Genomic DNA, 27,618 nt, shown 5'->3' on the forward strand with positions numbered 1-27,618 from the left:
TTTAGTTCAGTCTATGTAGAAGGCAGTGAAGTGTAACATATGTCCCTAACATCAAAGAAGGTGACCCCGGTACGTGGGCATTTAGAATTAGATGTATGATAATTGGTTCCATTGCATTGTGTATGTTTACTCATGGCCAGTGATTTAAGTGATTCAGATAAACAGATCTGTGGCAGGTGTCATCATGTGTACAGGTTTTTCAACAGATGAGGACACAACCAGCAGCTTTCAGCCGTGGCTGAAGTTAAAACCACACAATGCGGTGTTTTAGTTTTAAAATGTGACATATATAGGATAATAATGAATTTGTTCCTCACATGTGCAACTGTCAGTGTATTTGTTTATGTGTCGTGTGTGTTTGTCCGTTTTGCACAGGTGCTGTCTGATATGACCATACTCCAGCGGAGGATCCCCCCTAGTTTCAGAGACCCTGCTAATGCTCCTCTGAGGAAACTCTCTGTTGACCTCATCAAAACTTACAAGCACATCAATGAGGTATGACTCAAGAAAGGCTGTAGGACTCTCACATCCTTTCTTCATTCTCCATTGCTTTTCAGTATGTTTCACACTTGTTTGGCACATTGATTCCTGAAATCAGAACAATGATATTTACAGATGCTGGTCATATAATTAGAATATCATTAAAAAGTGGATTTATTTCACAAATTCCATTCAAAACATGAAACTTGTATGTGATATTCATTCATTACACACAGACTGATGTTTTTCAAATGTTAATTATTAAAATAAATTTTTATTGTGATGATTATAACTGACAACTTAATTAAAAGTTCAAATCCAGTACCTCAGAAAATGTGATTTTTAATACCTATACAGAGAGAGGATTTTCAGAAATCTTGGAAAAATTAAAGAAAACTACATTTCCATAGGAAAATGCACACTGAATGCAGTCATGCTGAATGTATTGCTGAAAAATTTCTGAAAGTAGCTGAAAAGTTTAAAACAGTTAAAAATAGCTAAAGTGTGTAAATCATAGAGAGAAGCATAGAAAGAATGAGGAGTTGCTAATATACCAGGAAGCAGAAATGTTGCTATTTTTATTATTTATTATTTATTATTATTAGATTAAAATTGGTGCTTTTACTTTGAAAGGATATGAAAGAAGAAGATGTGGGTAATTGATAATTGTTTAATACTTATTAACTACTCATAATAAAACCAGTTGAAAACAGAAATATTGCTATTTTAGCTAAAGATTTGGATTGGTGCTCCTATTTGAAAGGATATGGATGAAAGGTGCAGGTAATTACTAAACTATAAAGTAGTAGTAGTGATATTTAACTTGTCAAAAGTTTAAAAGTGCTATTTAGGCTAAAGATTTATATTGGTGCTTTATTTTGAAATGATTTGGGAGGTGGTGTGTGGACAATTGCTAAACAGTAAAATAGTCTCATTAACTACTAATAATAAGTTAGTTTTGGATTGGTGCTTTTTTGTAGGAGATTTATAGAAGGTGTGTGGACAATTCTTAAACAGTAAAAAGGTCTCATTACCTCATCATTAGTCACAGTTAACTATTCAGAGGCGTGAAAGTGTAATAATTGCTGTAAGTGCAAAAAAGCTAATAAATTAAATTGGGGCTTTTATTTTGAAGGGAGTTTAAGTAAGTGTGTGGGTAATTGCTAAATTGTAAAATAGTCTTAACTAGTTATAAAAATAGCCAGTTGAAAATAAAAATATTGCTATTAAAGCTAAAGATTTAATTGCTTTTATTTTGAAGATATTTCGAAAGATTTGTCTGCTGAATAGCTAAACTGTAGTCTCATTAACTAACGTGCTGGATGTGGGATTTGTTAGGTTTAGTTGTTTAAGGTCTTAAACCTTACCCTGTAAAGTGCCTTGAGATAACGCTGTTGTGATTTGGCGCTATATAAATAAAATTGAATTGAATTGAAAATTGAATAAGTTTAGTAATTAATCACACACTCATTGTGGTGGTTGAATAATTACTAAACAATCAAACAGTGTAACAAACTAATCAGTAATATGCATAGAGCTATGCATATTACTGAGTGGGGATTTTAACGGCACTGAGCGGACAGACACGCAAAGATTTCTGGCAAAACTAAAGGAGGTGGAATGTTTCTACATAAACAACGGCTGGTGCGCACTGCCCAGCGAACACTGGCTGAGGAGATTCTTAGCGTAGAACGGACAAACCCAGACGCCTTACTCATTATAAAGCCAACCTCTCATCTGAACTCCCCAAATACAAGCAGTTCATCAAATGTTCGACCAGAGAGGGAAACGTACTGGACCACTGCTACACCACCATCAGCGGTGCTTATTCTGCTGTCCCCGCACTGCACTGGGCCTGTCCGACCACATCATGGGTCATCTGATTCCAGCCTACCGGCAGAGATTAAGGCTCTTCTTCCAGGTCCTCACAACCAGCTTGCAGAGGACCAGTGAAGCTGTGGGGGAACTTCAGGAGTGTCTGGACTGACAGTTTAGACAGCTGAGGTCAGAGAAAGAAGCTGCATTTAGGAGTGGGGACAGAGACAAGTACAAAGAGGCCAAGCACAGATAGCAAAGCTAAATCAGCCCATGGTGAGATAATGGAACAGCAGTTCTCAGCCAATGACTGTCTGCCTCTGTCTGGAAAGGGCTCAAGACCATCACAAACTACGAGCCCAGAGCCCCCACTGTCTGAATGATCTGTGTCTGGCCAACAACCTCAATACATTCTACTACCGTTTTGAAACACAATGGGATAGCCCTAACATTCTCACTCCCCAGCCATTATCCAGCAACAACCCTCCCCCCACGGGATACTGGAATCAGGATACTGTTTGTAGACTTCAGTTCTCCCTTCAACACAATAGTTCCATCCCTGCTCCATGATAAACTCACCCTACTGAATGTGCCTGACTCCATCTGCAGGTGGATCACAGGCTTCCTCACTCAGACAGCAGTATGTGAGATTGGGGAAGCTTGTTTCAGATTCCCAGACCATCAGCACCGGATCCCCTCAAGACTGTGTCCTTTCTCCCCTCATATTCTCCATGTACACAAACGGCTGTACGTCTGGACACCAGTCTGTCAAACCTCTGAAGTTTGCTGATGACACCATTCTCATTGGCCTCATCTCTGACAGCGATGGGTAAGCCTACAGGAGTGAGATAGCCAGTCTGGCGTCATAGTGCAGCACCACCAACTTACAACTCAATGCTCTGAAGACAGTGGAGATAACTGTAGACTTCAGTGACACCCCAGTGACCTCTGTGGAGTCCTTCTGACTCCTGGGCACCATCATCAGCCAGGACTTCAAGTGGGAGCAGAACATCAGCTCCATCACAAAGAAGGCTCAGCAGAGGATGTACTTCCTGAGGCAGCTGAAGAAGTTTCATTCCCGTGTGTGTGTCCCATCCTCAGGAACTTTGACCTGTCAGTCAAAGCTGCAGCTGTGCTGTTGTCATGGAGACGAAAGGCAGGATTATTCTGTGGTGTGAAAGCAGAGTTACACCCCTGCTAAAGTGGATTGTTACAGGAAAAAAACATGATAGCTATCGGAAAAATAACTTTACTTTATTAATGCCAATTGTGACAACAGTCGCAATGTCATATGTACTTCTGTGTTTCTCTTAAAAAAGTCTCAGCCAAAATCATCAGACTTTATAGGAGGAATTGGAACTGAACTCTCTAGTCTCTCTAGCTGCCTCAAAGCGTAAAGTATAGGTCTGAGAGGGGGGTGGACCCATGATGAGAGGGGACAGAGCCAGCCTGCTGGACAACTGGCAACTGCTCAGTCCGCTATTGTTTTTCCTCGCATATGCTTACAGAACTAATATTCAATGGCTGGAGGTCCCACTTTAGATTATTTAGAAGAAAGCAAGTTCTTCATCACATTCTGATATTTGTGGTTAGTTCTATGAGCCAGAGTACAGCGCAGACGAGTTACGCTGTTTAAGGGAGGACGAGGCTGCCCGTAAGGAACCGGCACCCACAGCAGAGAGTCCAGATCCGGCAGAGCCACAGGCTCGATGCATCGTGTGTCTGCGCTGCAGGACTGACGAGAAAATAACAGCCGGGAAAAAAACGGTCAAATGAGCATTGAGTAAGTAATATATTTGACCGTTTACTCAGACTTTACAGCACAAATTAAAACAATAAAGGTACAAGCTGCTGTTCATGGTGTTTTAGAATGTTGGAAGTAGCGTTAGCTTATGCTAACACTAGCTTGTATATTAGTGCTGACAGCAACTAATTCAATATTACTACTTCATTTTGTAGGCAATATCGGCTTCACTGCTGCCGATTCCTCTGGGATAAAGTTGTGGATTCTACTGCTGCCGAGGAAACGTGTGTTGGTGACCATTAGTTTTGTGCTGCTTGTACACAAAGCAGCAGTCCAAACTAGCTTCAGGGTGCCATGGACAAACCAGAAAAAAAAAACAACCAGGACTGTCAGGAGTAGCGCTAGCTTACGTTGCTAACGTTAGCGTAACGGTGCAGACTCGTACTCCTCCATACAACGTAACTTGTCGGTGCTGAACTCTGGCCCATACAACTAACCACGAATATCAGACTGTGTGTGCTGAAGTACTAGCTGTATTCTAAATAATCGGTCGGCTTGAACCTGAAACTAGGAAGCACTAGTTGTAGTCTGTGAGCCCTCTGAGATTTTTCAGAACCTTTTTGCAGAGGAATAAATGATAATTTCTCTGCATAGATAATATGGAGGAAGGAGTGTCCCTTTATTCCTAAATACTACCCAAGGTTGTTTTGGTCAGCCTCCAAAATCAGTAAAGTTTTTCTTTAAAGATATTAAAAAATTAATTGAAAGATTAATAGTTGAAGAATGGTTAATTCAATTTAGTTTTATTTATATAGCACCAAATCACAACAAAGTTATCTCAAGGCACTTTACAAATTAAGGTTTAAGACCTCACACAACTAAACCCAACAAATCCCACATACAGCAAGCATTTGTGGAGCAACAGTGGAGAGGAAAAACTCCCTCTCTAACGAGGAAGAAACCTCCAGCAGAACCAGGCTGGATGTAGGCGGCCATCTGCCTCGACCGGTTGGGGTGAGAGGATAGAGAGAAAAGCTGAGCAACAACAACAAGCAACAGCAGAGCACAGACAGGATGGTTGGACCATGGACTGGATACAGGCAGGATGGTTGGATCCGCAGCTGCCCATCACAGACACGCAGCCCTGAGACCAATGATACCTGTAGGTGAGACAGAATGAGGGAGAGGGAGCGGGAGAGAAGCACAACTACTGAAGAGAAAGAGACAAGGTTAGTTAAACATGGGACAGTGATGGGAGGTTATTGGACAGAAGAGGTAGAAGGAAACAGAGGAGCTCAGTGTATAAATTAAGTCCCCAGCAGTCTGTCTATTGCAGCTTAACTAAGAGATGGTTCCTGTGACTAACAATAATTGCCAGTGACCTGAACCATCTCTAACTAACTATAAGCTTTATCAAAAAGGAAGGTTTTAAGCCTAATCTTAAAGGTGGAGAGTGTGTCAGCTTCTCGAACCTGAAGAGGGAGCTGGTTTCAGAGGAGAGGAGCTTGGCTGTAGACTTTTTAAGGAGCTGTTAGGACATCCTATGAGTAAGGAGTTACAGTAGTCCAGCCTAGAGGTAACAAATGCATGGATCAGTTTCTCTGCATCGCTCTGAGAGAGGATGCTTCTGATTTTAACTATATTTCTAAGATGGATGTAGGCGGTTCTGGAGATTTGTTTAATGTATGATGTAAAAGAGAGATCCTGGTCAAAGATGACAAAGGTTCCTCACAGTAGAATCTGAAGCCAATGTTATGCCATCCAGGGTGGCTATCTGACTCAATAGTGTCTCTCTCAGATTTTTAGACCCAACAATGAGAATCTCGGTTTTATCTGAGTTTAGTTGAAGGAAGTTTTGGGACTTCCAGGATTTGATGTCTTTTAAACAACCCTGAATTTTGACTAGTTGATCTGTTTCATTTGGTTCCAAGGACATATATGGCTGAGTATCATCTGCGTAAAATTAAAAATTAATAGAATGCTTTCTAATAATCTCACCTAGAGGAGACATGTATAGGCCAAACAGAATTGGACCCAGCACAGAACCCTGTGGTACTCCATAGCTAATCCTTGTGCATGTGGAGAATTCATCATTAACATGAACAAACTGGAATCTGTTCAACAAATAGAATTTAAACCATCCCAATGCTGTTCCATTAATCCCGATTCTATGTTCTAGTGTCTGTAATAGAATGTTATGATCAACTGTATCAAATGCAGCACTAAGAATCTACAGGACAAGGACAGAAACTAGAACCATTGTCTGAAGCTAATAGAAGATCATTAGTGACTCTAACCAGAGCTGTTTTCTGTGCTATGATGTTTTCTAATCCTGACTGAAAATCTTCATACAGGTTATTCCCACTAAGGTGGTCAGATAATTGTTTAGCCACGATTTTTTCCAGAATCTTGGAAATAAAGGGTAAATTTGAAATGGGCCTATAGTTGGCTAGTTCTACAGGGTCCAGGGTTGTTTTTTTCAATAGAGGTTTGACCACAGCCACCTTAAAAGCCTGTGGTACATAGCCTAGTTGTAAAGATTGGTTGATTTGATTTAATATGGACGAGCTGATAAAAGGTAGAACCTCTTTGAGTAATCTGGTTGGGATTGGATCTAAAAGACAAGTGGACGACTTGGAAGAGTTAATTATTGAGGTTAACTCCATATGAGTTATGGGGAAGAAGTTGTCTAGGTAAGACAGAGGATTTAATAAATTTAAAGTTGATGGATCTAGACAGTGCTTTCTGTCGTTTGGAAGAAGTCGCTGCTGAATGTTTTTTTCTAATGATGATAATATTATTAGTAAAGTAGTTCATAAAGTCATTGCTACTGAGATTTAAGGGGATAGTAGACTCAACACAGCTATTACTCTTAGTCAGCCTGGCTACAGTGCTGAAAAGAAACCTGGGGTTGTTTTTGTTTTCCTCAATTAGGGAGGAATAATATGTTTTTCTAGCAGCATAAAGTGCTTTTTTATATTTCATTAGACTGTCCTTCCATGCAATGCAGTTTACATTTATTTTGTTGGAACACCACTGTCTTTCTAGTTGTCTGGTCCTGTGCTTTAGGCTGCGGATCTCTGAGTTATACCACGGAGCTAACCTCCTCTGATTCACTGTCTTCTTCTTCAGAGGAGCCACTGTGTCTAACATTGTACGTAGAGAAGCTGCAGCATCATCTACCAGACAGTCCACCTGTTCATAAGGATTAAGGTGACTGTTCTCTGTGTATCTACAGTCGTAGCACTTAAAGGTGTCAGCCTTTACGGCAATCTGTTTGCATTTTCAGCGCGGTATCACAGTTTTTTTAGCGCGTTGGAGCTGTGTTACGTCTATTTGGCCTATAGGTGGCGATTAGCCCCCACACTGGCCTTTATGACGCTGTCCTATACATATGTTATGTAGGCCCATGTAGAACTACGGGTCAACGCCTCTGTGGGGTAATGGTTTGTTTATTGTTTAACAGCCTTGATATGTCAATTTCTTACCCGGGTTCGAATCCCGGTGGAAGCAGAAGTTCTAATTACTGAATATTTTTATATTTTGGCATACAAGAAAATAACAAATGATTAATAGGGCTGGCTGCCTGTATTATTTAGAAGAGCTACAGCCATGTTCCCAAGAGTTTCACCTGCCGCTTTCGGCAGTGAGTCATAGACGGACGTTGTTCTGCCCGCTTTCATGTAGACACGGAACTCTTCACTGTTTTTTCAAACATAGATTTTGTTAATTTCGTTATTCATATACAACAACATGCAAATGCTAAAAATTACTGAAAAGATGACAGTACACCCATCTAGTTTGGGTGAATGGAAAACGCTTGAAAGCGTTTCCGTTTTATATTCCCTTTATTTCGTTATTGCTCCTTTCACCTGTACCACGTAAAGTCATTGCAGAGCTACAGCCGTGTTCCTACGAAGCTGTTTATTTCATTATTCCCTCTTTCATGAATTTCGTGAACGGGATGTCAAGTAAAACGCTTTGAAGAGTTTTGTCAACATCAAAGCAGGCAAATCACATGTGAACGTTTTAAATTTTTTTTGTAAATAAAAATAATGTTTGCCCTGTTCAAACCTGGGGAATAAAAACGATTCTGATTCTGAAAGCGGCTGATCAACTTTGTAGGAACACATTTTATATGGTACAAGTGAAAGCGACACTAACAACCCAACGCAGCCGAGGCTGCAGCAGCAGAGAAACGCAGATCTTTGTCCTGCGTGTTGATGCGTGTTTCCCCTCCCCCCAGTGTCCCTGCTCTGGGACATGGATGGCCCCGCCCACTTTCATTCAACAGACGGACATGAGGGAATAACGAAATAAACAGCTGGTTAACTTTGTAGGAACATGGCTGTAGCTCTGCAATGACTTTATGTCGTAAAGGTGAAAGGAGTAATAACAAACGATGGGTGTCTCTCTTTTGAGTATTTCGGCTAAATAAGTGTAAAACAGTCCTTAATACTCATGCAGAATCAATATATGCAGAACAAACAACTTGCTGCATTAATGAGTCGGAGATCTACTGAGTCCTGGCGTTCTGGCATACCACAGAGAGTTTATTACAATTTATTTGTTTTTATTATGATATTCTCTACAAGTTAGCAGAGGTAGTCTGCCAGACCTGTGTGAAATACCAAAAGAAGAGCGTTTTAAAAAAGTCAAGTGAAAGGTTTTGGCGTCTCACAGCCTACGTAGGTGCAGCTGATCACGCTGCCCGATCTCCCATGGAGTTTTTCTTTGTCTCGGAGCTAAAGTATTTTACACCTATTGACCGAGTGGAGACAATATGTTAATGTCTCTGTGCCAATACGTAGTAGGGGATGGGGTTTGAAGTTTGCTTTGCAACTGAATCAATATCAGACGCTGTAACTCGCGCGAAGCGAGTTCCAAACCCACTGTGTTGCCTGTGTAATAAAACATTGTTTTTCTGCAGATATTGTGGTAAATGTCATTACGGTAAAGTATAATAATGCAGCTTCCGTTTAAAGGACACATTGACTATGTCTTACTGGTTTAACTGTTTAACTTGACCACCTAAAAAGTGGTCAAAGTGGTTTATGCTGCAGAGCAGGAGTTATTTTCGTTTTCATTCAGTGAAAAACGTTAACATTTATCATGCATAATAAGCACATGTAAAACAAACAAGCTGCCTCATTAAAGCGTTGTTGATCTGCTGAGTCCTGACGTTCTGACGCACCATAGAGAAAGATTTAATACAATGTATTTATTTATATTAAATAAAATCCTCTTACAGATTTTATGTGAACGTCCGTAAGAACTGCGTTTAAAGGCGGTGAAGTGAAAGGTTTTTAATGTCAGGAGTATAAGAAAAAGACCATTGGTTTTAGAAGCCAGATGTTGTTTAATTAGTAGGGGATCAGATCAGGGGACTCTGCCGGTGTGCGCACCCAGCTGATTCATTCCGCCTCCAGACAGGCTCTTGCAGCGACATGTTTGGGGTCATTGTCCTGGAAAACGATGCCGTGTTTCAATATACTTTCTAATATATGGCCCCACTGTGCGTTTGATTATGGACTCCTCGAAAAACTGTCTTTCCATAATCCCCTCGAAAATAATGATCGGTCCTGGTCCCCACCTAGAAATCCTTCCCCAAACGTGGAGTTTTAGGGGATGCTTAGGTCGCGGTTTGGAAACCAAGTGTCCTTTCTTTGCAAAGCTCATTCTGGCAAAATGCTCCAATGCCACAGTTGATTCATTTTTCCCCAAAACGAGAAAACGGGAAACGACTTTAAATCCATTAATGTGTCTGGTTTTGAAAACACCGTTTTCAGCTCGTTTATTCGTTTTTAACACGCTGCTTTGAATAAATTCTGTTTGTCCTTTTTAAATGAGATGGTGGGGCTTTCTCGTTACAATACGAAGTTACTGGACTTACTGGGAGCGTGTCCAGACACATTAACAGGTCCCCCGGGTTTAACATGTTCTAAAACGACGTGTTTTCTCGTCTTCCCAGCTTTTATTCTGGAGGGGTAAATCAAACGTTAAAACGTACACGGACCCGACACTTAAACACGAGGGCATAAAGACAGCAGCGACATCAGCAATTGACAACAAACATTAGACAACTTGATCCAAGTGATCTGCCCATGAATAAGCGGCTCCTCAGCACCATCGTTGGAACGTCACATAACTGTCTGCTTCAGACGGTGACGCCACTTCCCCGATTCTCTTGTTGCCTGCATTTGACAAGCATACATTTCCGGTTAAGCTCTACCTGGGAACATCATTTGTCATTCGGGCTTTTACGTTTCATTCAGAATCAGAGCAAACTATAGGTCATTGCGGTCTGAGTAAATTTTAAGAGTTTGGTTGAACTTAAAAGCTGCTATAACAAGACAACGACTTAGTTTTTCGTTCTCTGCTTTTTTCTCAAAACGAAAAATCAGCTTTAAATCCAACTGCGTGCGTTGTGTCGAAAAAACAACAACACTTGAATTCCGTTAATTAATATTACGAGCTGAAACGAAGTTTGTTTTGTATTTTTTCCTCATGATCAACAAACCAGAAGACGAGTACAGATATACACATAAAATACATTTATAACACAGATTGATGAATAAATATAGATTCCTATTTTATGTTATTATACTTATATAATTCTATTGGATTTGCTTGAGGAGGGACTGTGTCTCTTGGCAGGCCGAGCTTTGGCAATTGACAACAAACACTTGCCCACACTAGCGAGCAAAGACGCATAATAATCTATAATATTTAAAAATGAACTACTCTACATTTAATGATACAATACCATGACATCGTTTTTTTACGCTAAATGTGCAGACACAGGTAGAAATGAACAGTCAGACCTCACATCTTTGCGCCACCTGGTGGTTAACACGAGACTAGCACCCTGATTTTTTTTCAGCTTGCTGCTGCTAGTGTTAAAAATCCTTAGTCAGGGACGCACCCGTGGCGCGCTGGCGACGCGCACGTACTGCGGTAAAAAAAGGTGGTCGCTTTGAAAGGCTACGACTGTACAAGACATTGAGGCAAAAGATGATGGAATCTTCTGCTTGAATCTGGCAACAGCGTTGTCAGATAAACATCTGCTATAGTAACATTTCTTTCCAGCTATTGTCAATTATGCTAAATTCAAAAGTTAATAAGAAATGGTCAGATAACAGAGGGTTTTGGGGAAGAACTATTAAATTATCAATTTCAACCCCATATGTCAGGACAAGATCGAGGGTGTGGTTAAAACGATGAGTGGGTTCATTTACCTGCTGTGTAAAACCAATAGTGTCTATTAAGGAGTTAAAAGCAGTGCTGAGACAGTTGCTGTCAACATCTACATGAATGTTAAAGTCTCCCACTACAATGACTTTATTTGTGCTAAGAACTAAGTCAGATAAGAATTCAGAGAATTCAGTTAAGAAATATGGAGCAGGAGGATGGTAAACAATACAAAACACAAGTGGCTTCTGAGTTTTAGAGTCTGGGTGAGAAAGGCTCAGAGTGAGGCTCTCAAATGAGTTATAACTATGTTTAGGTTTAGGAGTAATTAATAAATCTGATTTATAAATGGCTGCTACTCCTCCACCTCTACCTGTACTTCTTGAAACATAATAGTTGATGTGACTTATTGCAGTCGACTCATTTAAAGTAACATATTCATCCTGCTGCAGCCAGGTTTCAGTGAGACAGAACAGACCTATGTGATGGTCACTTATCAATTAATTTAAAAAAGGATTTAGATGAGAGAGATCTGATATTTAATAAACCACACTTTATTAACTTACTGTTACTTTGTTCTGTAAGAGGAACTGTTTTGATGTTTATTAAGTTCTGGTAAGTCACTCCTCTTTGATTTGTTATCTTTTATAGTTTAGGTGGTCGCGGAGCAGACACAGTCTCTATGCGATAACTAAGTATGGAGTGGGTGGCGGCTGTAGAGAACGTGCAGAGAGGCGTGTAAGACTGTGACTCTGCGTCCTGAGCTCCACTCTGAGTTGTCACGGAGTTGGGGAGACTAAGCAACATGGCTGTGTTACTAGAAAGCAGAGATGCTCCGTCCAACGTGGGATGGACGCCGTCTCTTCTAATCAGCCTAGGTTTTCCCCAAAAAGTGCTCCAATTAGCCACAAAGCCCACATCGTTTGCAGGACACCACCTAGACAACCAGCGGTGGAGCGATGACAGCCGGCTATACATGTCATCGCTGGTCACATTGGGGAGGGGTCCAGAGAAAACTACGGAGTCCGACATTGTTTTGGCGAATGAACACACCGACTCAATGTTAGTTTTAGTGACTTCCGATTGGCGTAACCGGGCGTCATTAGCTCCTGCGTGTATTACGATCTTAGCGTACTTACACTTATCCTTAGACAGGAGCTTAAGATAAGACTCAATGTCGCCCGCTCTGGCCCCAGACAAACACTTAACTATGACCGCTGGATTCTCTAACTTCACGTTTCGGACTATGGAGTCACCAATGATCAGAGTGGGTTTCTCAGCGGGTGTGTCGCTGAGTGGGGAAAATCTGTTTGAAACGTGAAGCGGTTGGTGGTGAACCGTGGGCGCCTAAAGCTACGTTTCTTACGAGCCGTGACCCAGTCATTACCCAGCTGCCTGGGACCTGCTGGGGGACTGGTAGCAGCTAAGCTAGGAGGCTCCGCAGCGGCTAAAGGGACCTGGCTAGCTGTCCTGTTTTCTAAAGTGCGAAGCCGAGACTCTAAGTCTAACAACCTCGCCTCCAACCCTGCAACTAGCGTACACCTATTACAGATACCATTACCATCACTAAAGGAGGCAGAGGATAAGCTAAACATAAGACACACCGAGCACCGAACAGAGCAAGAGAGAGAGGAAAAGGGGGAAGCCATAGCAGGAAAGTAAGCTAGGAGCTACGCTAGCGGAGAAAACACTAACAGTGAAAATTAGCAGGACGTTTAATGAAAGGAAAGGATGCTTGAGTGTTACAAGCTTGTTTTGCAACTCTTAGCAGTCACTACCAGATATAAAACGATAATATTTCTTTAAAAGAAAAACCTCAGTAACCGGAAGTGACGCGATACGCTTACCATCAGTCAGCCAATCCTCCAGGTTAGAAGTTTAAATGATGTCTTTAGCTTAATGTATTCTGAAGTAGTTAAAGCTGATATAAGACAAAGCTAAAGAGTATTTGAAATAGGTTTTCCATTCATTTCAATAGGAAAAGTTTGCTAACAAAAGCTTAATAACTAAGTTAAATGAAAACCACCTTGTCCTTTTACAAAGCTTAATTTTGATATTTGAATGGTTCTGTAGCTGAAAGTATGCGGGACTAGTTAGATGCAAAAAAACATATAATAATAATAATAATAATAATAATAATAATGATGATTACAATCTCAATGAGCATGTACAGCACTCAGTACTTAGTTGGAGCTGCTTTTGCTTGAATTACTGCAGCAATGCAACGTGGCATGGATTCGGTCAGTCTATGGCACTGACAAGGCACCCCAAAACATCACTGACTGTGGAAGATTTACACTGGACCTCCAGCAACGTGGATTCTGTGCCTCTCCTCTCGTCCTCCAGACTCTGGAACTCTGATGAAAAGAAATGGTGCATTTCCTTTTGCATTTCAGTTAAATAGCTGATTAAAGTGTGGCACCAAGTGTCTTCAATATTGACCCTTTTCACAATATTTTAATTTTCAGTTCAGTTTCAGAGATTCCAAATTTGGGTTTTTTATTAGTTGTCAGTTGTAATAATCACAAAGAAATAAACACTGAAGTATATATAAACACAAAATATATCACTTTGTGTGTAATGAATGAATATAATGTACAAGTTTCACGTTTTGAATGGAATTAATGAAATAAAACAACTTTCTTTCAACTTATTCTAATTGTATGACCAGCACCTGTACATGCGCAGGTGGTGAAGCAGATTGAAGGCTTGATTGCCTCCTTAGAACTTTTTACTGCACATTATGCAGAGCAGACGCAGTGCATTGGAACAACCTGTAATAAATCCATGTTTCAAGTTGGACTCCTGGTATTGTCTGTTAAATGCAGCTTTCTCTTTATTTGTTCTCAATGGCTTTTCTTCTCTCTCACTGGTTCCTTTTACACTGCGCAAAGAAACTTGTTTGCTAGCTTGGGGGTTTTAATTTAGCGGTAATGTGTTACGTGTTACTTACCGGAGTACCCTCTTTATGAAGGATAGCCTTTGTAAGTAAGACACATGACAGACACAGAGAGAAGCTTCTAAACATCAGCGTCAAGAAAACATGCGTAGGCGGATTTAGCAGAGAGATTCTGGTAATTTCTCATTCTCATTCAGAATTACACAAAAAATAAAACTTAAATAATGTGAGATAAAAAGAAATTTCATGACCCGGTACCAGTTGACCGATACTGGTCCTGGGGTTGGGGGTCACTGGTTTATGGTATGGTCATTGTAGCAGGTACTAGAGGCTACAGGTGACTTTGACTGTGTTACTGACTGTATTCTGTACCTTTACAGGTGTACTATACTAAAAAGAAGCGGCGGGCCCAACAGGTCCCTCCAGAGGACAGCAGCACCAAGAAAGAGAGAAAAGTCTACAATGACGGCTATGATGATGACAACTATGATTACATTGTAAAAAATGGAGAAAAGTGGCTGGACCGCTATGAGATAGACTCTCTGATTGGAAAAGGCTCCTTTGGACAGGTGAGACAGAGCACCTATAATTCGAATACATAACGGTAAGGTTCTTAACGTTCAGACTCCCACACACGAGGTGAGATCGCGATCTTTAATCAAGAGCATAGTTTTTCAATTCAAGAGCGCACTTTAATGACTTTAAATTCATGCTTCCAAACCCTTCCCTCGCATTGAAAATGTCTCTGTTCAGGCTCAGATTTGCTCTGCTCGGGTTCAAATCTGTATTTTTTATTCTGTAAATTGCACTACCCCATACATAAAGCCACTGTCCAGACTATGCAGCCAGCTGACTCCATGCAGTGTGAAGGTCAGAGAGAATTAAGAACCATGAGGATTCTGCCGTTATGCAAGATGATAGATACATTCCTGAACAAAAGTCTGTGGAAAATATACAAGTGTGTTTTCCACTGGTGGATTGTAAGGGTAAACAAGCAGATACTGTAAGGTGGCAGCAGGTTGGACCAGAACTAAACTCTCCTCTTGAGCATAACGTTGAACAAAGCACAGGTAAACACCCAGTGACAGAACACGACGGCAAGGATCTGATGGAGAAACACAAGGACATGACTTGTCCAGTGCAGCAGAGAACTCTGGGGTCTCCAAACAGACAAGGAGACGTGTTCTTTGTTCTTATAATTATTTGGCTCAGTCAGCAGCAGTAAGCGTCTCAGCCTGTGTTTTCCCATCAGACCGTCCAGGGCCATGCAGCCTCTACCTTAGTAATTGATCCTATCACTTCCAAAAGCAGAACAAGTTCATAACAAACAGCGTCTGATCAGTTGAAGACCTGTCCAGTTTAGTTTAAATGTTGTTCTCCATAAAGCACCTAACCCAGGGGTGTCCAAACCTTTTTCCCACCAAGGGCCATATGTGGTAAAATACACAAACATCCGGGCCACTCACTCGAGGTGAAGTACATATTGCCTCACCTGGTTTATGTAAACTAAATCAATCAGCCTACAACATAACCACAATTTTTAAGAGCAAATAAGGTTGTTAGTTCATTCTCATAACCGCTTCCTCTTCTTGAAAGACCTGGAGGCGGTGGGGATAGAAAATAAATTATGATCTAAATTTAATAAGTTTCTTATTGATAATATATTGACTAATATTTGTTTAAAATGCTATCAACATAAAATGATTACATTTATTACAGCAAGTAATAGGGCTTAATTTATTTTGAATTGGGCGGCGCGGTAGGTAGCACCGTCGCCTCACAGCAAGAAGGTTCTGGGTTTGATTCCCGAGGCGGCCCTGGTGCCTTTCTGTGTGGGGTTTGCACGTTCTCCCCGTGTTTGCGTGGGTTCTCTCCGGGTTCTCCGGCTTCCTCCCACAGTCCAAAGACGTGCATTAGGTTGATTGGACTCTCTTCATTGCCCGTAGGTGTGAGTGTGTGTGTGACTGGTTGTATGTCTCTGTGTTGCCCTGTGATGGACTGGGGACCCGTCCAGGGTGTACCCTGCCTCTCGCCCATAGCCAGCTGGGTTATGCTCCAGCACCCCCGCGACCCCGCATATAGGAATAAGCGGCTTGGAAAATGGATGGATGGATATTTTGAACTTGGAAACATGGTTGTGCTCAGTGAGAACAGCGAAGTTACACCTTGGCCTGCAGGATTGCTGACAGGTCAGTTTTGTGGTTGAGAGGCGAAGTAAGTCATACAGATGGTCTTTGGTCATTTTAGTTCTTAATCTGCTTTTGTTAAGCTTCATCAGAGAAAATGGAAGTGAAGTCGTGAACAGCTTGATATCATTCTCAATCGTAGAAAGATCTTGTAAGTGCTGAGAAAATTCTGTCACGAGAGATGTGATCACAGACTCAATTTCCCCTTTTTATCAGAAAGCTCTGCCTTTGAAAATGCAAATCTGATTTCGGACAGTGTCAGAACGTACGCGATATTGAAGGTGCGCAGCTGTGGCTCAAACAGCTGGAGCTTCACACTTTTCATGTATTTGTAAAGCTGTGGTACATGTTCATCGTTGCCTTGAAGGTTTCCTTGCGGTGTTCCGTAAAATCAGATAAAAACGCCAGGTTTGCCAGCCATAGAGGATCACTTAGCTTGGAAAGCGGTCGGTCTTTTACCTTCGAAAACTGGTCGACCTCTGATCTCAGAACTATGTTTACTATTTCACGGTAGTGTTTATCACTGTTTAGAGTGATTCTTGGTGGATGATACACAAGCTGCGTGCGTGCGTGCGTGCGTGCGTGCGTGCGTGCGTGCCAAATAAATCAATTAGGCAAAAAAGGAAAAAACTAAGAAAAAAAAAACTTACCTTAGGTAAACAGAACATTAAGTAAATAACTTCAGTAATGTTAACTATTAAGTTATAATTTATACCATTAGTATTAAGGTATGTGCATACATGCATAGATAAATATACAGCTATATAACTATGCATATTTATTATTATACATAATCACATAATACTTAATAATAGCCGTGACATACAACATCACAACTACCTCAATCAAACATTATTAATAGTGATAAAAATAACTAACAGTAGTACTTACAGCTAAATTTAGGAAGCCTCTTTATCAGTTCTGGTGTTGGTTGTCCCACTGCAAGGTTAGTAAACTATAAAATAACATTATTCAACAAAAGGGTGAGACAGACATTGGAGCATGAACAATGCCAGGTGATGAGATGAACCCGGCCGCTACATCCAGTCCAGCGAGTGGCGAGAAGGAATCTAGTAGCCAGGGAGCCCACATACCTTCAGTTTGGGAGGGCAGATTTCATGACCGAAGCCGCCCACACAGAACTTCCCAGGCCTCTGTCTGGGGAGTCCAATCTACAGCAGCCACAGAGGCTACACCCAAGGTCAGATTGGACCACTGCGGGTCAACGTTGTCCACCCCAGGAGAATGAGAGGCAAACAGGAGGGTCAACCAGAGAAAAAGGAGCCCGAGGACCCACGGTTCATAGGGAGCCCTGCAGGAGAAGCCCCCGCACCCAGATAGGGGCCCACCCCCAGTCCGCCACCCCCATAAGAACGAAGCGGGTCCCTCCCCATTGACCTGACCATATCCCCTGGCATCATGTCTGGCCTGCACCACAAGGCTGGCAATTGGTGGGGTCAGCAGAAGCGACCACCCAGGCAACGGATCCACTTACCCTGAGGGGGAAAACGGGCCCCCAATACACCAACCGTACACAGAAACACACAGACAGACAAATACAGGAACACACTACCGCATACACCCCCACAAACATCTGCATCTACATACATGAATCCATGCACACACAAGCAGATACATGCTCATACCAACACCATCCGCTTATTCTCATTCAGGGTAGGTCTCTGGCCCATGTGACCCCAGGCACGGCCCGCAGCACCTCCTGAGCCGTGCCCCAGCCAACTGCTGAGCATCCTACTTTGGGAAGGACGGTGAGTGGAACTACTTCCCAGTAGCCCCTGTCCCATCAGTAGGACGCCCTCACAGATCTAAGTGGATGAGTGTGAAGTGATGTAGTTGGAAAGCAAGGCGCCGGGGCCTGCAGAGCCACTTTCCAAACTGGTTGTGACCCACCAGAACAAACTGAATGCTTGTCTTGTTTCCCTTGGTTTTAGAGGAAAACTTCACCGTTGAAAAGCAAGTTGTGTTATAAAATTTATCATTGATGGTCTGTGTCCAGACAAAACAGAGAAAAGCGGCAGGCTGAAAATGGTCAAATCCTACAACGCACAGAATGCACTGAGCTCTGAGCTACCGACCTGCAGGGATTGGACCTGCCTGACTGCGGGGCATGTTAATCTTCTGGTTTACAGACAAATGTTCCAACATTGTTTCACACATTTTTAACAAAGGTTATATTTTAACTGTGTTTGAATAAAAACATTGTTTCCAAGTTGTTTAGTAGCCTTTCATTTTGGATCAAAGCAGACGGGTGTTAGGAAGCCACAGATTCTTAATTTAGACAAAACCCTCTTCTTTTCTTTATCTGCTGTTAGTGGCTGGAAAAACAAGATGGTTGTCCCTTTCAAGAGTCCGGATGATGTCACCTACAAAATGATTAAATTAATTATTGAACTAGTATTAGAGTTGCTGCCAGCCAAGCTAATACACAAGCAAATGTTAACAACATAAGCTAATGCTACTCCTGATAGTTCGAAACAAGACAAGCAGCAGCTCATAACTTTACTCAAACTTCACAATGCATGCTAGAACAATAAACTGTCGAATATACTTACTCAGTGCTCACTTGACCGTTCTGTCCCGGCTGTTTGTCCATGGCATCCTGAAGCTTGTTTCCCCCGCTCCTCCGACCATGTGCAGCCCAAAACTGATCACAACAAATACAGTACACACAAATGTTTCCTGCCTTCAGTAGAATTTTCTACTTCATCCAAGAGAAGCCGGCAGTGGTAGATTTGTTGCAGCCCTGGGATATTCAGTTGTGTTTATATTGGTGCAGCTGGCTGTTGTCTGCAGGATGCCGGCCTTTGGCTCTGCCGGATGCTGGGTCCCTGCATTCTGCTGCGGGCTGCCAGCTAAACGCTGTCGGCTCCTTGTAGCCAGTCTCGTTCTCCTACATACGGTGTAACTTGTGTGCGCTGCACTCTGACCCATACAAGTAACTACGAATATCAGACTGTACTAATCCACAGTAAAACTCACTCTATCATAAATAATCCAGAGCAGGAGCCATTGAATATTGGTGCTGTACATGTATGCAAGGAAAAACAATGGCAGAAAGAGCATTTACGCTCCAGCAGGCTGGCTCCATTCCTTCTCAAATGGACCATTGTTGGGGCAGGTACAGAGAAAACCAGGGATCACTAGTTGTAGTCTGTGGGGGGGAAAGGGTAATTTTTGTCTTGCCTGGTTTCCATAGGTGCTATAAAAGGGTCATTGTGAGTCTGTGTTGAATAGACGTATGTAGCCATGACACTTATCATGACATTGACATTTATCAGGGCCACTGAAGCAGATGTTGCACCGGGGCATTAGGTTTCAGACTTATTTCCAGTCATGTGTTGATGTGTGCCCACAGGTGGTGAAGGCCTATGACCACCATGAGCAGGAATGGGTTGCCATTAAGATCATTAAAAACAAAAAAGCATTTCTGAACCAGGCCCAGATTGAACTACGCCTGCTGGAGCTCATGAACAAGCATGACACAGAGATGAAATATTACATAGGTAAGAGCAACCAAACACACACACACACACACACAAACACACACACAGCAGCGTCTCCAAGGACGCAAGAAACCAATGGCACGTCTTCTGTTTTCTGCTTTTTCTGAACAATCGCCTTATGACACACATTCACTTCACAGTCTTTTTGTACATACTCTTCCTTTGCATCCTCCTGCATCCCATGGTCACGCTTTTTCTTATCTGATTAAGAGGAAGTGATTTAAAGGCTTGTTGGCTGGATGGTGTTAACCCTTTCCTATATGTCTCTGTGTGTTTTTCTGTCGATCTGTCTCTGTGTAGTCCACCTGAAGCGTCACTTTATGTTTAGGAATCATCTCTGTTTGGTGTTTGAGTTGTTGAGCTACAACCTCTACGATCTGCTGAGGAACACAAATTTCAGAGGAGTGTCCCTCAACCTTACCAGGAAATTTGCACAGCAGCTCTGCACAGGTAGACAAACACTAAGATTTCCCGCTTCTTGTGGAGCAGAAATGAACGAATGAATGATGAATGCTTTCAGAATAAATAAGCAAATTATGGTGGACATCTGCTAAGAGTGTAGGGGAGAGATATGATTCTATTGGAAGAATAAAAGGTGTGTGTTTTGGATTCACAGCATTATTATTCCTGGCTACGCCAGAGCTTTCAATCATCCACTGCGATCTGAAACCAGAGAACATCCTGCTTTGTAACCCCAAGAGGTCCGCTATCAAGATAGTGGACTTTGGATCCTCGTGCCAGCTGGGGCAGAGGGTGAGCTTCACTGCCTATGAATTAGTGTTGCTTTGAGGAGAACGTGTCTCCTCTCAGTGGCCAGGTAGTGGAACAAGGCCACGCACTGATGGCACCTTGGCTGACACAATACAAGCGTTTGGAAACACAATACTCACATCTGCAACTGCTTTATATTGCTGAATCAAAGCCACATGTTTAATCGGTTGGAATGTGTAACATTGCAAATGAAGAAATACATACATAAGTTACGAATTAGATTAAAAGAATTAATGAACCCATTTTTATTTCTCATTTTATGCCTTTTAGATTGAAATCTTTCTTTCTTTTACTTTGCTCTCTGCAGTTACGAGGTGTTCTTACGTTGTATTTTTTCTGAACATCTTTAGTGTTTGGCCTGTTGCATCTTCTTAAAAAGTCAGTAATGTTGTCAATAGTAGAAGAGTTTTAATAATAGACAAAACTAATAAAGTACTGTTCTTTGCAGCCTTGCTTCTTCTGATGATGCTTTTCCCTCCAAATCATAGATTTACCAGTACATTCAGAGCAGGTTTTACCGCTCTCCTGAGGTTCTACTGGGGATGCCGTATGACCTGGCCATTGACATGTGGTCTCTAGGCTGCATCCTGGTTGAGATGCACACAGGGGAGCCTCTCTTCAGTGGCTCCAATGAGGTGAAAAAGAGAGATACAACAATTTTGTTTTGTTTGACGTGTGTTGAGGCTATAGTTTTTTTTATTCAAAGCATTGTGTTGCTTCTATGTGTATGTGTGGTGTAGGTTGATCAAATGAATAAGATTGTGGAGGTCCTGGGAATACCGCCCACCCACATGCTTGATGCAGCTCCTAAAGCAAGAAAGTATTTTGACAAACTTTCAGACGGCTTGTGGACAGTGAAGAAAAACAAGGACATTAAAAAGGTATAAACTGGGTCCTGACAATAAGTTGTGTCATCAAGACCTCTGCCATCTTTGCGGGGCCACAAAAAGAGCAGTCAGTCATTGAGTGTGTTTGCTTTGTGTTTGCAGGAGTACAAGCCCCCAGCCACTCGACGTCTTCATGAAATCTTAGGTGTTGAGACTGGGGGCCCAGGGGGCAGGAGGGCAGGGGAGCCAGGACACGCCCCCTGTGACTACCTGAAATTTAAAGGTAGTTCAGTTCAAAGTTCAGTGTATTTCTGGAATACCTGTGTCGCCAGAGACAAGGCTCCACTAGCCCCCTTATGTAGATACCTGCCTCTGACCATGATGTCCTGACATGACATATAATCTGATCTGATAATCTTAACAGTGCCTATCTTTCAGACCTGATTCTCCGTATGCTGGACTATGACCCTAAAAGTCGCATCACACCATTCTACGCTCTGCAGCACAATTTCTTCAAGAAGACGACAGATGAAGGAACCAACACTAGTTCATCTACATCCACCTCTCCTGCCATGGACCACTCCCATTCAACCTCCACTACTAGCTCGGTTTCTAGCTCTGGTAAAATACACACAACCTGCTTCACCTACATATACATACATTACAGACCAGCCAACATTTGCCATGTGCCATGTTGTTACAGGGTATATAAATGCAGGTTTGTCTCCTACTGTCCTCTAGTAGATGCTGCTACGCTATAGGTGTTATCCATGTGATCTGTAAATTCTTAAATGCTTCACGCTGCAGTCTCCTGTAGAACAGTCAGTCTATGCCTGATGCATGCTGGCATTATGTAATAACAGTCTTTGAGTTTAAACAACCTTTTGTTTCTGTGATATTTATTGCTCTCTGCTTTAGTTGATTACAGATGAGGCGTGATAATGGTTATCCAGCTGTAGATGATCTTCATTTTATCACTGCACCACGTTTGTAAAACAACACAGCCATATTGGGTTTAATGCTGCTGTGTTTTATCTGCAGGTGGTTCCAGTGGTTCTTCCAATGACAACCGCAACTACCGCTACAGTAACCGCTACTACAACTCTGCTGTAACACATTCAGACTATGAAATGACCAGCCCTCAGGTACAAATAGCGCTACATCCCCAGCACGTCATGTTCTAGGCTACGTGTTTTAGAGATTTTGTTTTAGTAAATGGTCCGAATTTATATAGCGCATTTAACCACCCTTAAGAATCCAAAGCGCTTTACAGTTCTTTACAGCTTCTCATTCCCCCTTGCACTCTCACATTCATACACTGATAGTGTATGTGATAGCTAGTGGCTGCCATGCAAGGCCCCAGCTTGAAAAAAAACATCAAGAGCAACTTGGGGTTCAGTGTCTTGCCCAAGGAGGATAGGAGGGTCTCAAACCACCAACCTTTTGGTTTGAGGACGACTACCCTACCACCTGCGCTATTGCTGCCCCATCAATAGCTACACTACTTCATTTTTATTCAGCAGTAAAATGGTAGAAGGGGCTCTGCTGTCAATCACCATCCATGATTTTATATCCAGGACCCTGAGGATTATAATGATTTCACAAATGTATTTCCAAGCTAAATCTTCATGCCAGATGGAGGACAGCGGTTATCTGCCTTGACTGGCTGGAGTAAGGGGACAGAGACAGGCAGCATAAAAACCCAGGCAGGATGGTTGGATGAGGACAGAGAGAGGGAGACAGAGAGTATGCACAATTATGAAAAGGAAGACTGTAAATGACAAGCCATTCAATGGTGTCATGTACACACATATGGAGGAAAGGTGAAGGAAACTGGAGCAGCTCAGTGCATGAAGGACGTCTAGCATCTCATTCTACAGCAGCTGAACTATAAAATGGTTCACAGTGACTTAAAGCATCTCTGACTAGAAGAAAGGTTCCTAAAGTAGACCCTGAACGGAAGTTGGTTTCACAGAGGAGCTTGGACTTTGCCTCCATTCTACATTCAGAACCTACCACCCGGTAGACCAGCTCTGATAGAGAAGCATAAGGAGCTATGAGACAAGATGGAGCTGATCATTAGAGAGAAGCATTAGATAAATGGGATTTTCATCCATCAGAGCAGAGCTGTAGCTAACACTGCTGTGTGTCTTACCTCTGTTCCTCCAATCTTCCCTCACCAGGCTCCTTCTCAGCAACAGATGAGAATGTGGCCAGGCAGTGATGGTGGAGGTGGGGGTCAGGACCCAGCATACACCCAGTTGCTGCTCCACAAGCCGGCTGCCTCCCAACAACACCAGCGCCACTTCCTGGACCCTCCTCATCACCCTCACCCAACTTACTCCCACCATGGAAACGGTGGTCGTGGCCTGAGGCAGAGTGGACAGACAGGCATCAGTGGTGGGGGGGGGCAGCAGGGATCCTCGCCCCAGATGAGTGACAGCATGGATGTAGGCGTGTCCTTAGGGCTGCACCACCTTGGGGCAGTGTCTTCCATGGAAGCCTCTCAATTTGGCTCTGCCTCCCTACCCCTCGCTTTGCCAATCGGACTGTCTGCCTTCCGGACTCGGACGGCCCCCACCGCCCCAGGGCAACAAGCCCCGCCCCCTGAGGACTACTACCCTGCCTCAAACAACAATAACCCCAGTGCAGGGGGCAGAGGGAGGCCGGACTCAGAAGAGGGGCCAGCCAACTCTTGATAAAACCTGAACCATGCCCTAAAGCCATACAATTTTATCTACAGCTACTACAACTACACACATCCAGACAGACTTCAGAGACAAAGAGGTGAACTTTGTGCTGAAGACAGTTTGTACTGCATGAGAGGAGGAGGGGGAAGGAGGAGGATGCTGGGAAAACTTCTTTTATTCTGTTTTAGTTTGTCTTTTGTTGCGACTGAAATTGAATTGGAAAGAAATGATTGTGATGAGTTTGTTTTTATTAATATTATTATTGTTGTTTAATGTTATTTGATTTATTTTCTCTGGTTTGAGGATTCGTGTGTTCAACTTGGTTGTTGTTTAAGCCTGCAGAGGAGAAGGAGGATGAAGAGGATAGAGAGAGGAGCCATCATTTCCCATTTTTCTCTATATGCTGGCTGTACATGGAAGGAGAGCACATGCATGCACATACGCATACACACAAACCCACACACACTAACCCACATTGAATTTCTCAGCATATAAGGCTGCCGAGTCCTGATTCATCTGTTTTCAAAGGGAGAAAACACAAACGTGTGGTTCAAGACTCATGGCTTCTTTCTCCTGTGTGCAGCTCATGTTTTCTTTGAGTCTGTCCTCTTTTTGTCACTCAGCCTGAGTATGACAGACTATAGAGAGAGGGAGGGAGGAGGAGGTGACAGGACAATGATGCCTTTGTGGCGTGTGCAGGGATCGCCTTCTCCTCATTCTCCCTTTCTATGCACCCTCCGGTTCTCCTCCTCCTCCTCATCCTGTTGTGTTTCTCCTCCAGACAGCTTCTCCTCTCTGTGCTGCTAATCACCATGACAACTGGTCCGGATTGCTGCTAAAGATCCAACACAGATCAATAAAGAAATAAAAAGAAATAGAAACAGAAATTTAAAAAAAACTTTTTAACCCTTCTGCTTAAGAGAAAATGATAAAGTAAGAACCACTGCATCTCAATGTATTTATTACTATTTAACAAGAAAAAACAAACTGAAAGTAACCCTTTTTTCTGCTCTTCTTTGTTTGGTTGCCTTCTTTCTGCAGGTGAGCTCTGATTGGCTATTGTAACAGTGACAGTAACTGGTAAAATGGGAATGCCACCAGTGGTGGGGCCTGGGTAGAGGGGAGGGTTTGGGGCAAAATAAAGTTGGATATATAATAAGAATAAAGACTATACTTTTGCACACCAAAGTCAAAAAAATATCAGATCTCCGCTTTTCTTCCTAGTAAATTGATCCAGCAGGCCACCCTCCCTCCACAGTGCAGGAACAAGTTCATTCATCAATGAAAAGAAACGTAAAATGAATGAATGTACACAGACCGTGCAGCTAGGAACCAGGATTGGGTCATCCAGCAGACACATCACAAGAATCTTAGGTGACACCTCAGAGTTTATCACCTGTGCTGGCGTTGGACCAGTGACACATTCCTGTGGAGTTTGTAGCTTTGCTTGGGTTGGTTGGTGGTTTTGTATAACAAGTACACCTCACACACACACACAATCAAACGTTTCCTGCTCAAAGTCTTAAATATCTATTGTCTTGTAGAAAGAATATGATAAATGACAAGGTTCCATATTGGCCTGGTCCTCCTGCAGTGTGCTAGGGCAGCTATAGTGACTTGGTGGACTGTGTATGAATGTATACATCAGCACAACTGTGCTTTCTTCACATGTTCTCTCATAAGGAATATCCTAAGATTATCACCATGGTTACCATGATGAGTAAAAACACAGTATCTGTGCAGCTCTCCTCTTTCTGTTTCTTTCACAAATAAAGCTAATTCTTAGCTTAGTCTTCTTTGAAACATTAGTAAAAACCCAACAGTGTGACAAAGTCATACATTCACAGATGACTTCAAGTGAAGCCAGAAACTTATTAGTGGGAACCGCTCTTACACTATTGTTATCTTTGCTCTGGTTCACAGTGTATGATGAATTGAGATTCAAATCTTTATTATTTTAGTAGTTTATTGTTCTTCCGTAGGTTTTCTGGCACCTAATTCCTCCTGCATGCTTTCAGCTACAGAAATCATTAAAATATCAAAACTTCCAGCTTTCAAAGTAATAGTGACAACTTTTTAATATATTTCATATATTTCAAAATATTAAGCTTTTTTTAGCCGATTTTTTTCCAGTAAAGTGATTGGAGAGACCTTTTTTTACGTTTTTGTCTTCTTTCAGCTTTAACTACTTCAGCATACAGTGGTAGCAATTAGAAGTGTCAGCCTCTACTTCCCCGCGCTGTCATCTCGTAAGTGCTGAGCAAGTCTTGGGTGGCGTAGTGGTTAACATGCATGGCCTCAAAGCTTTTTGTCCCGGCTCTGAGTCTCAGTGGGAGCAATCTTTCAATTTCAATTATTGGAAAAACTATCATTTGGCCCACAAGACAAAATCACATGACAACATCACCGTATTATTCTTTACATGGATCGGTAAGACTATGATGATTATAGTATGTAGTATAGTAGTATTTACAAGTTATGGCAGTTCAAAACTGAAATAAGCAGCTGCATGCCTAGACAGACAGAGCTTTACTTTGCTGTGCGCGCTCTCATGCCCAGCATTCAATTTGTGTAAGACAAGCTACTGATGGACAAGGTGCTGAATGTAGCCGTGTGCATTGGCTTTTGATCATCTTTTCTGCTGCATTTCATAAAAGTATATCAGATGTTCTCAACAGTCTCTTTGGCTAGTGTAGCCAAGGTGGGAAATAAGTGTTAACATTGAGGAAGGCATAAGACACTCCCACTCCCTGGTGCTGACTAACCTAAATCTTAGAAAGTGTAAAGGTTAATGCACCTCACTAGCATGCTTTTGTCGCAGGTTTGAGTCTTGGTGGAAGCAATAGTTCAATTTTAATTTCTGAAAAAAAAATGTTGGTATCTCATTATCATTTTGCCCACAAGACAATAGCTCAAAATTAACTGTGCTGTGTAAGGAAATATGTCAGTTTTGAAAGAAAAGGGAAGGAGAGTTTCTGTTAGAGCTGGTGCTTCTATGGGCCAATAAGAGATAACTGGTTCCTTTGAAGCTGGGGTGTATCATTACATTGAGCTCCTCTGCAATAATGGCTTAAATTACTCTGTGGGAGAATCTGATGCAAATAAATCTGAGCCATTTTCCTACCAAACCATGAACATGTAGATCTCTATCACCGTGTTCCCGTGTGCACAGTCTTACTTTATTTACTTTCTGCTGACTTTAGCCTGTGATTTGGTGTGTGCTGGAGTCTGTTACTCACATAGTTCATAACATTCCTTCCTCCATGGGTAGGCGCATTCGTATGATAATGTATTCTCACCTTGGAACTGCAGTAGCTACTTCACTCTACTTTACTTGTATTTAATCATCTAAAGTCAGAATACAGCAATCTATTTTTTTTAGTTTGTTTCACTTATTTAGTTGTACCCACCTGTATGTAGAAACACTGGGTCAGTGAGACACCAAGCGTATTCTATCCATCCATCCATTTTCAACCGCTTATCCGGGCCCG

The 27,618-nt window shown here is 42.2% G+C and overlaps 1 protein-coding gene across 5 annotated transcripts in view; it reads left to right on the forward strand.

The window, feature by feature from the left end:
- The window catches only part of dyrk1b (dual-specificity tyrosine-(Y)-phosphorylation regulated kinase 1B), a 63,848-nt gene extending 36,593 nt beyond the window's left edge, over nucleotides 1-27,255 (forward strand). For 4 of the 5 annotated variants that reach the window (XM_029128134.3, XM_055503238.1, XM_055503237.1 and 1 more), the window contains exons 3-13: nucleotides 376-495; nucleotides 14,510-14,698; nucleotides 19,692-19,839; nucleotides 20,140-20,289; nucleotides 20,456-20,592; nucleotides 21,099-21,245; nucleotides 21,351-21,491; nucleotides 21,600-21,720; nucleotides 21,876-22,058; nucleotides 22,479-22,582; nucleotides 23,621-27,255. In XM_029128134.3, coding sequence (XP_028983967.1) covers nucleotides 376-495; nucleotides 14,510-14,698; nucleotides 19,692-19,839; nucleotides 20,140-20,289; nucleotides 20,456-20,592; nucleotides 21,099-21,245; nucleotides 21,351-21,491; nucleotides 21,600-21,720; nucleotides 21,876-22,058; nucleotides 22,479-22,582; nucleotides 23,621-24,136 — 1,956 coding nt within the window. In that variant the 3' untranslated portion in view covers nucleotides 24,137-27,255. The remainder of the gene's footprint in view (nucleotides 1-375; nucleotides 496-14,509; nucleotides 14,699-19,691; nucleotides 19,840-20,139; nucleotides 20,290-20,455; nucleotides 20,593-21,098; nucleotides 21,246-21,350; nucleotides 21,492-21,599; nucleotides 21,721-21,875; nucleotides 22,059-22,478; nucleotides 22,583-23,620) is intronic. The other variant, XR_005896738.2, reaches the window with a different exon arrangement.
- Nucleotides 27,256-27,618: the final 363 nt, after the last annotated feature.

This window comes from Betta splendens, chromosome 16 (assembly GCF_900634795.4).
Source record: "Betta splendens chromosome 16, fBetSpl5.4, whole genome shotgun sequence".
Classification (NCBI taxonomy): domain Eukaryota; kingdom Metazoa; phylum Chordata; class Actinopteri; order Anabantiformes; family Osphronemidae; genus Betta; species Betta splendens.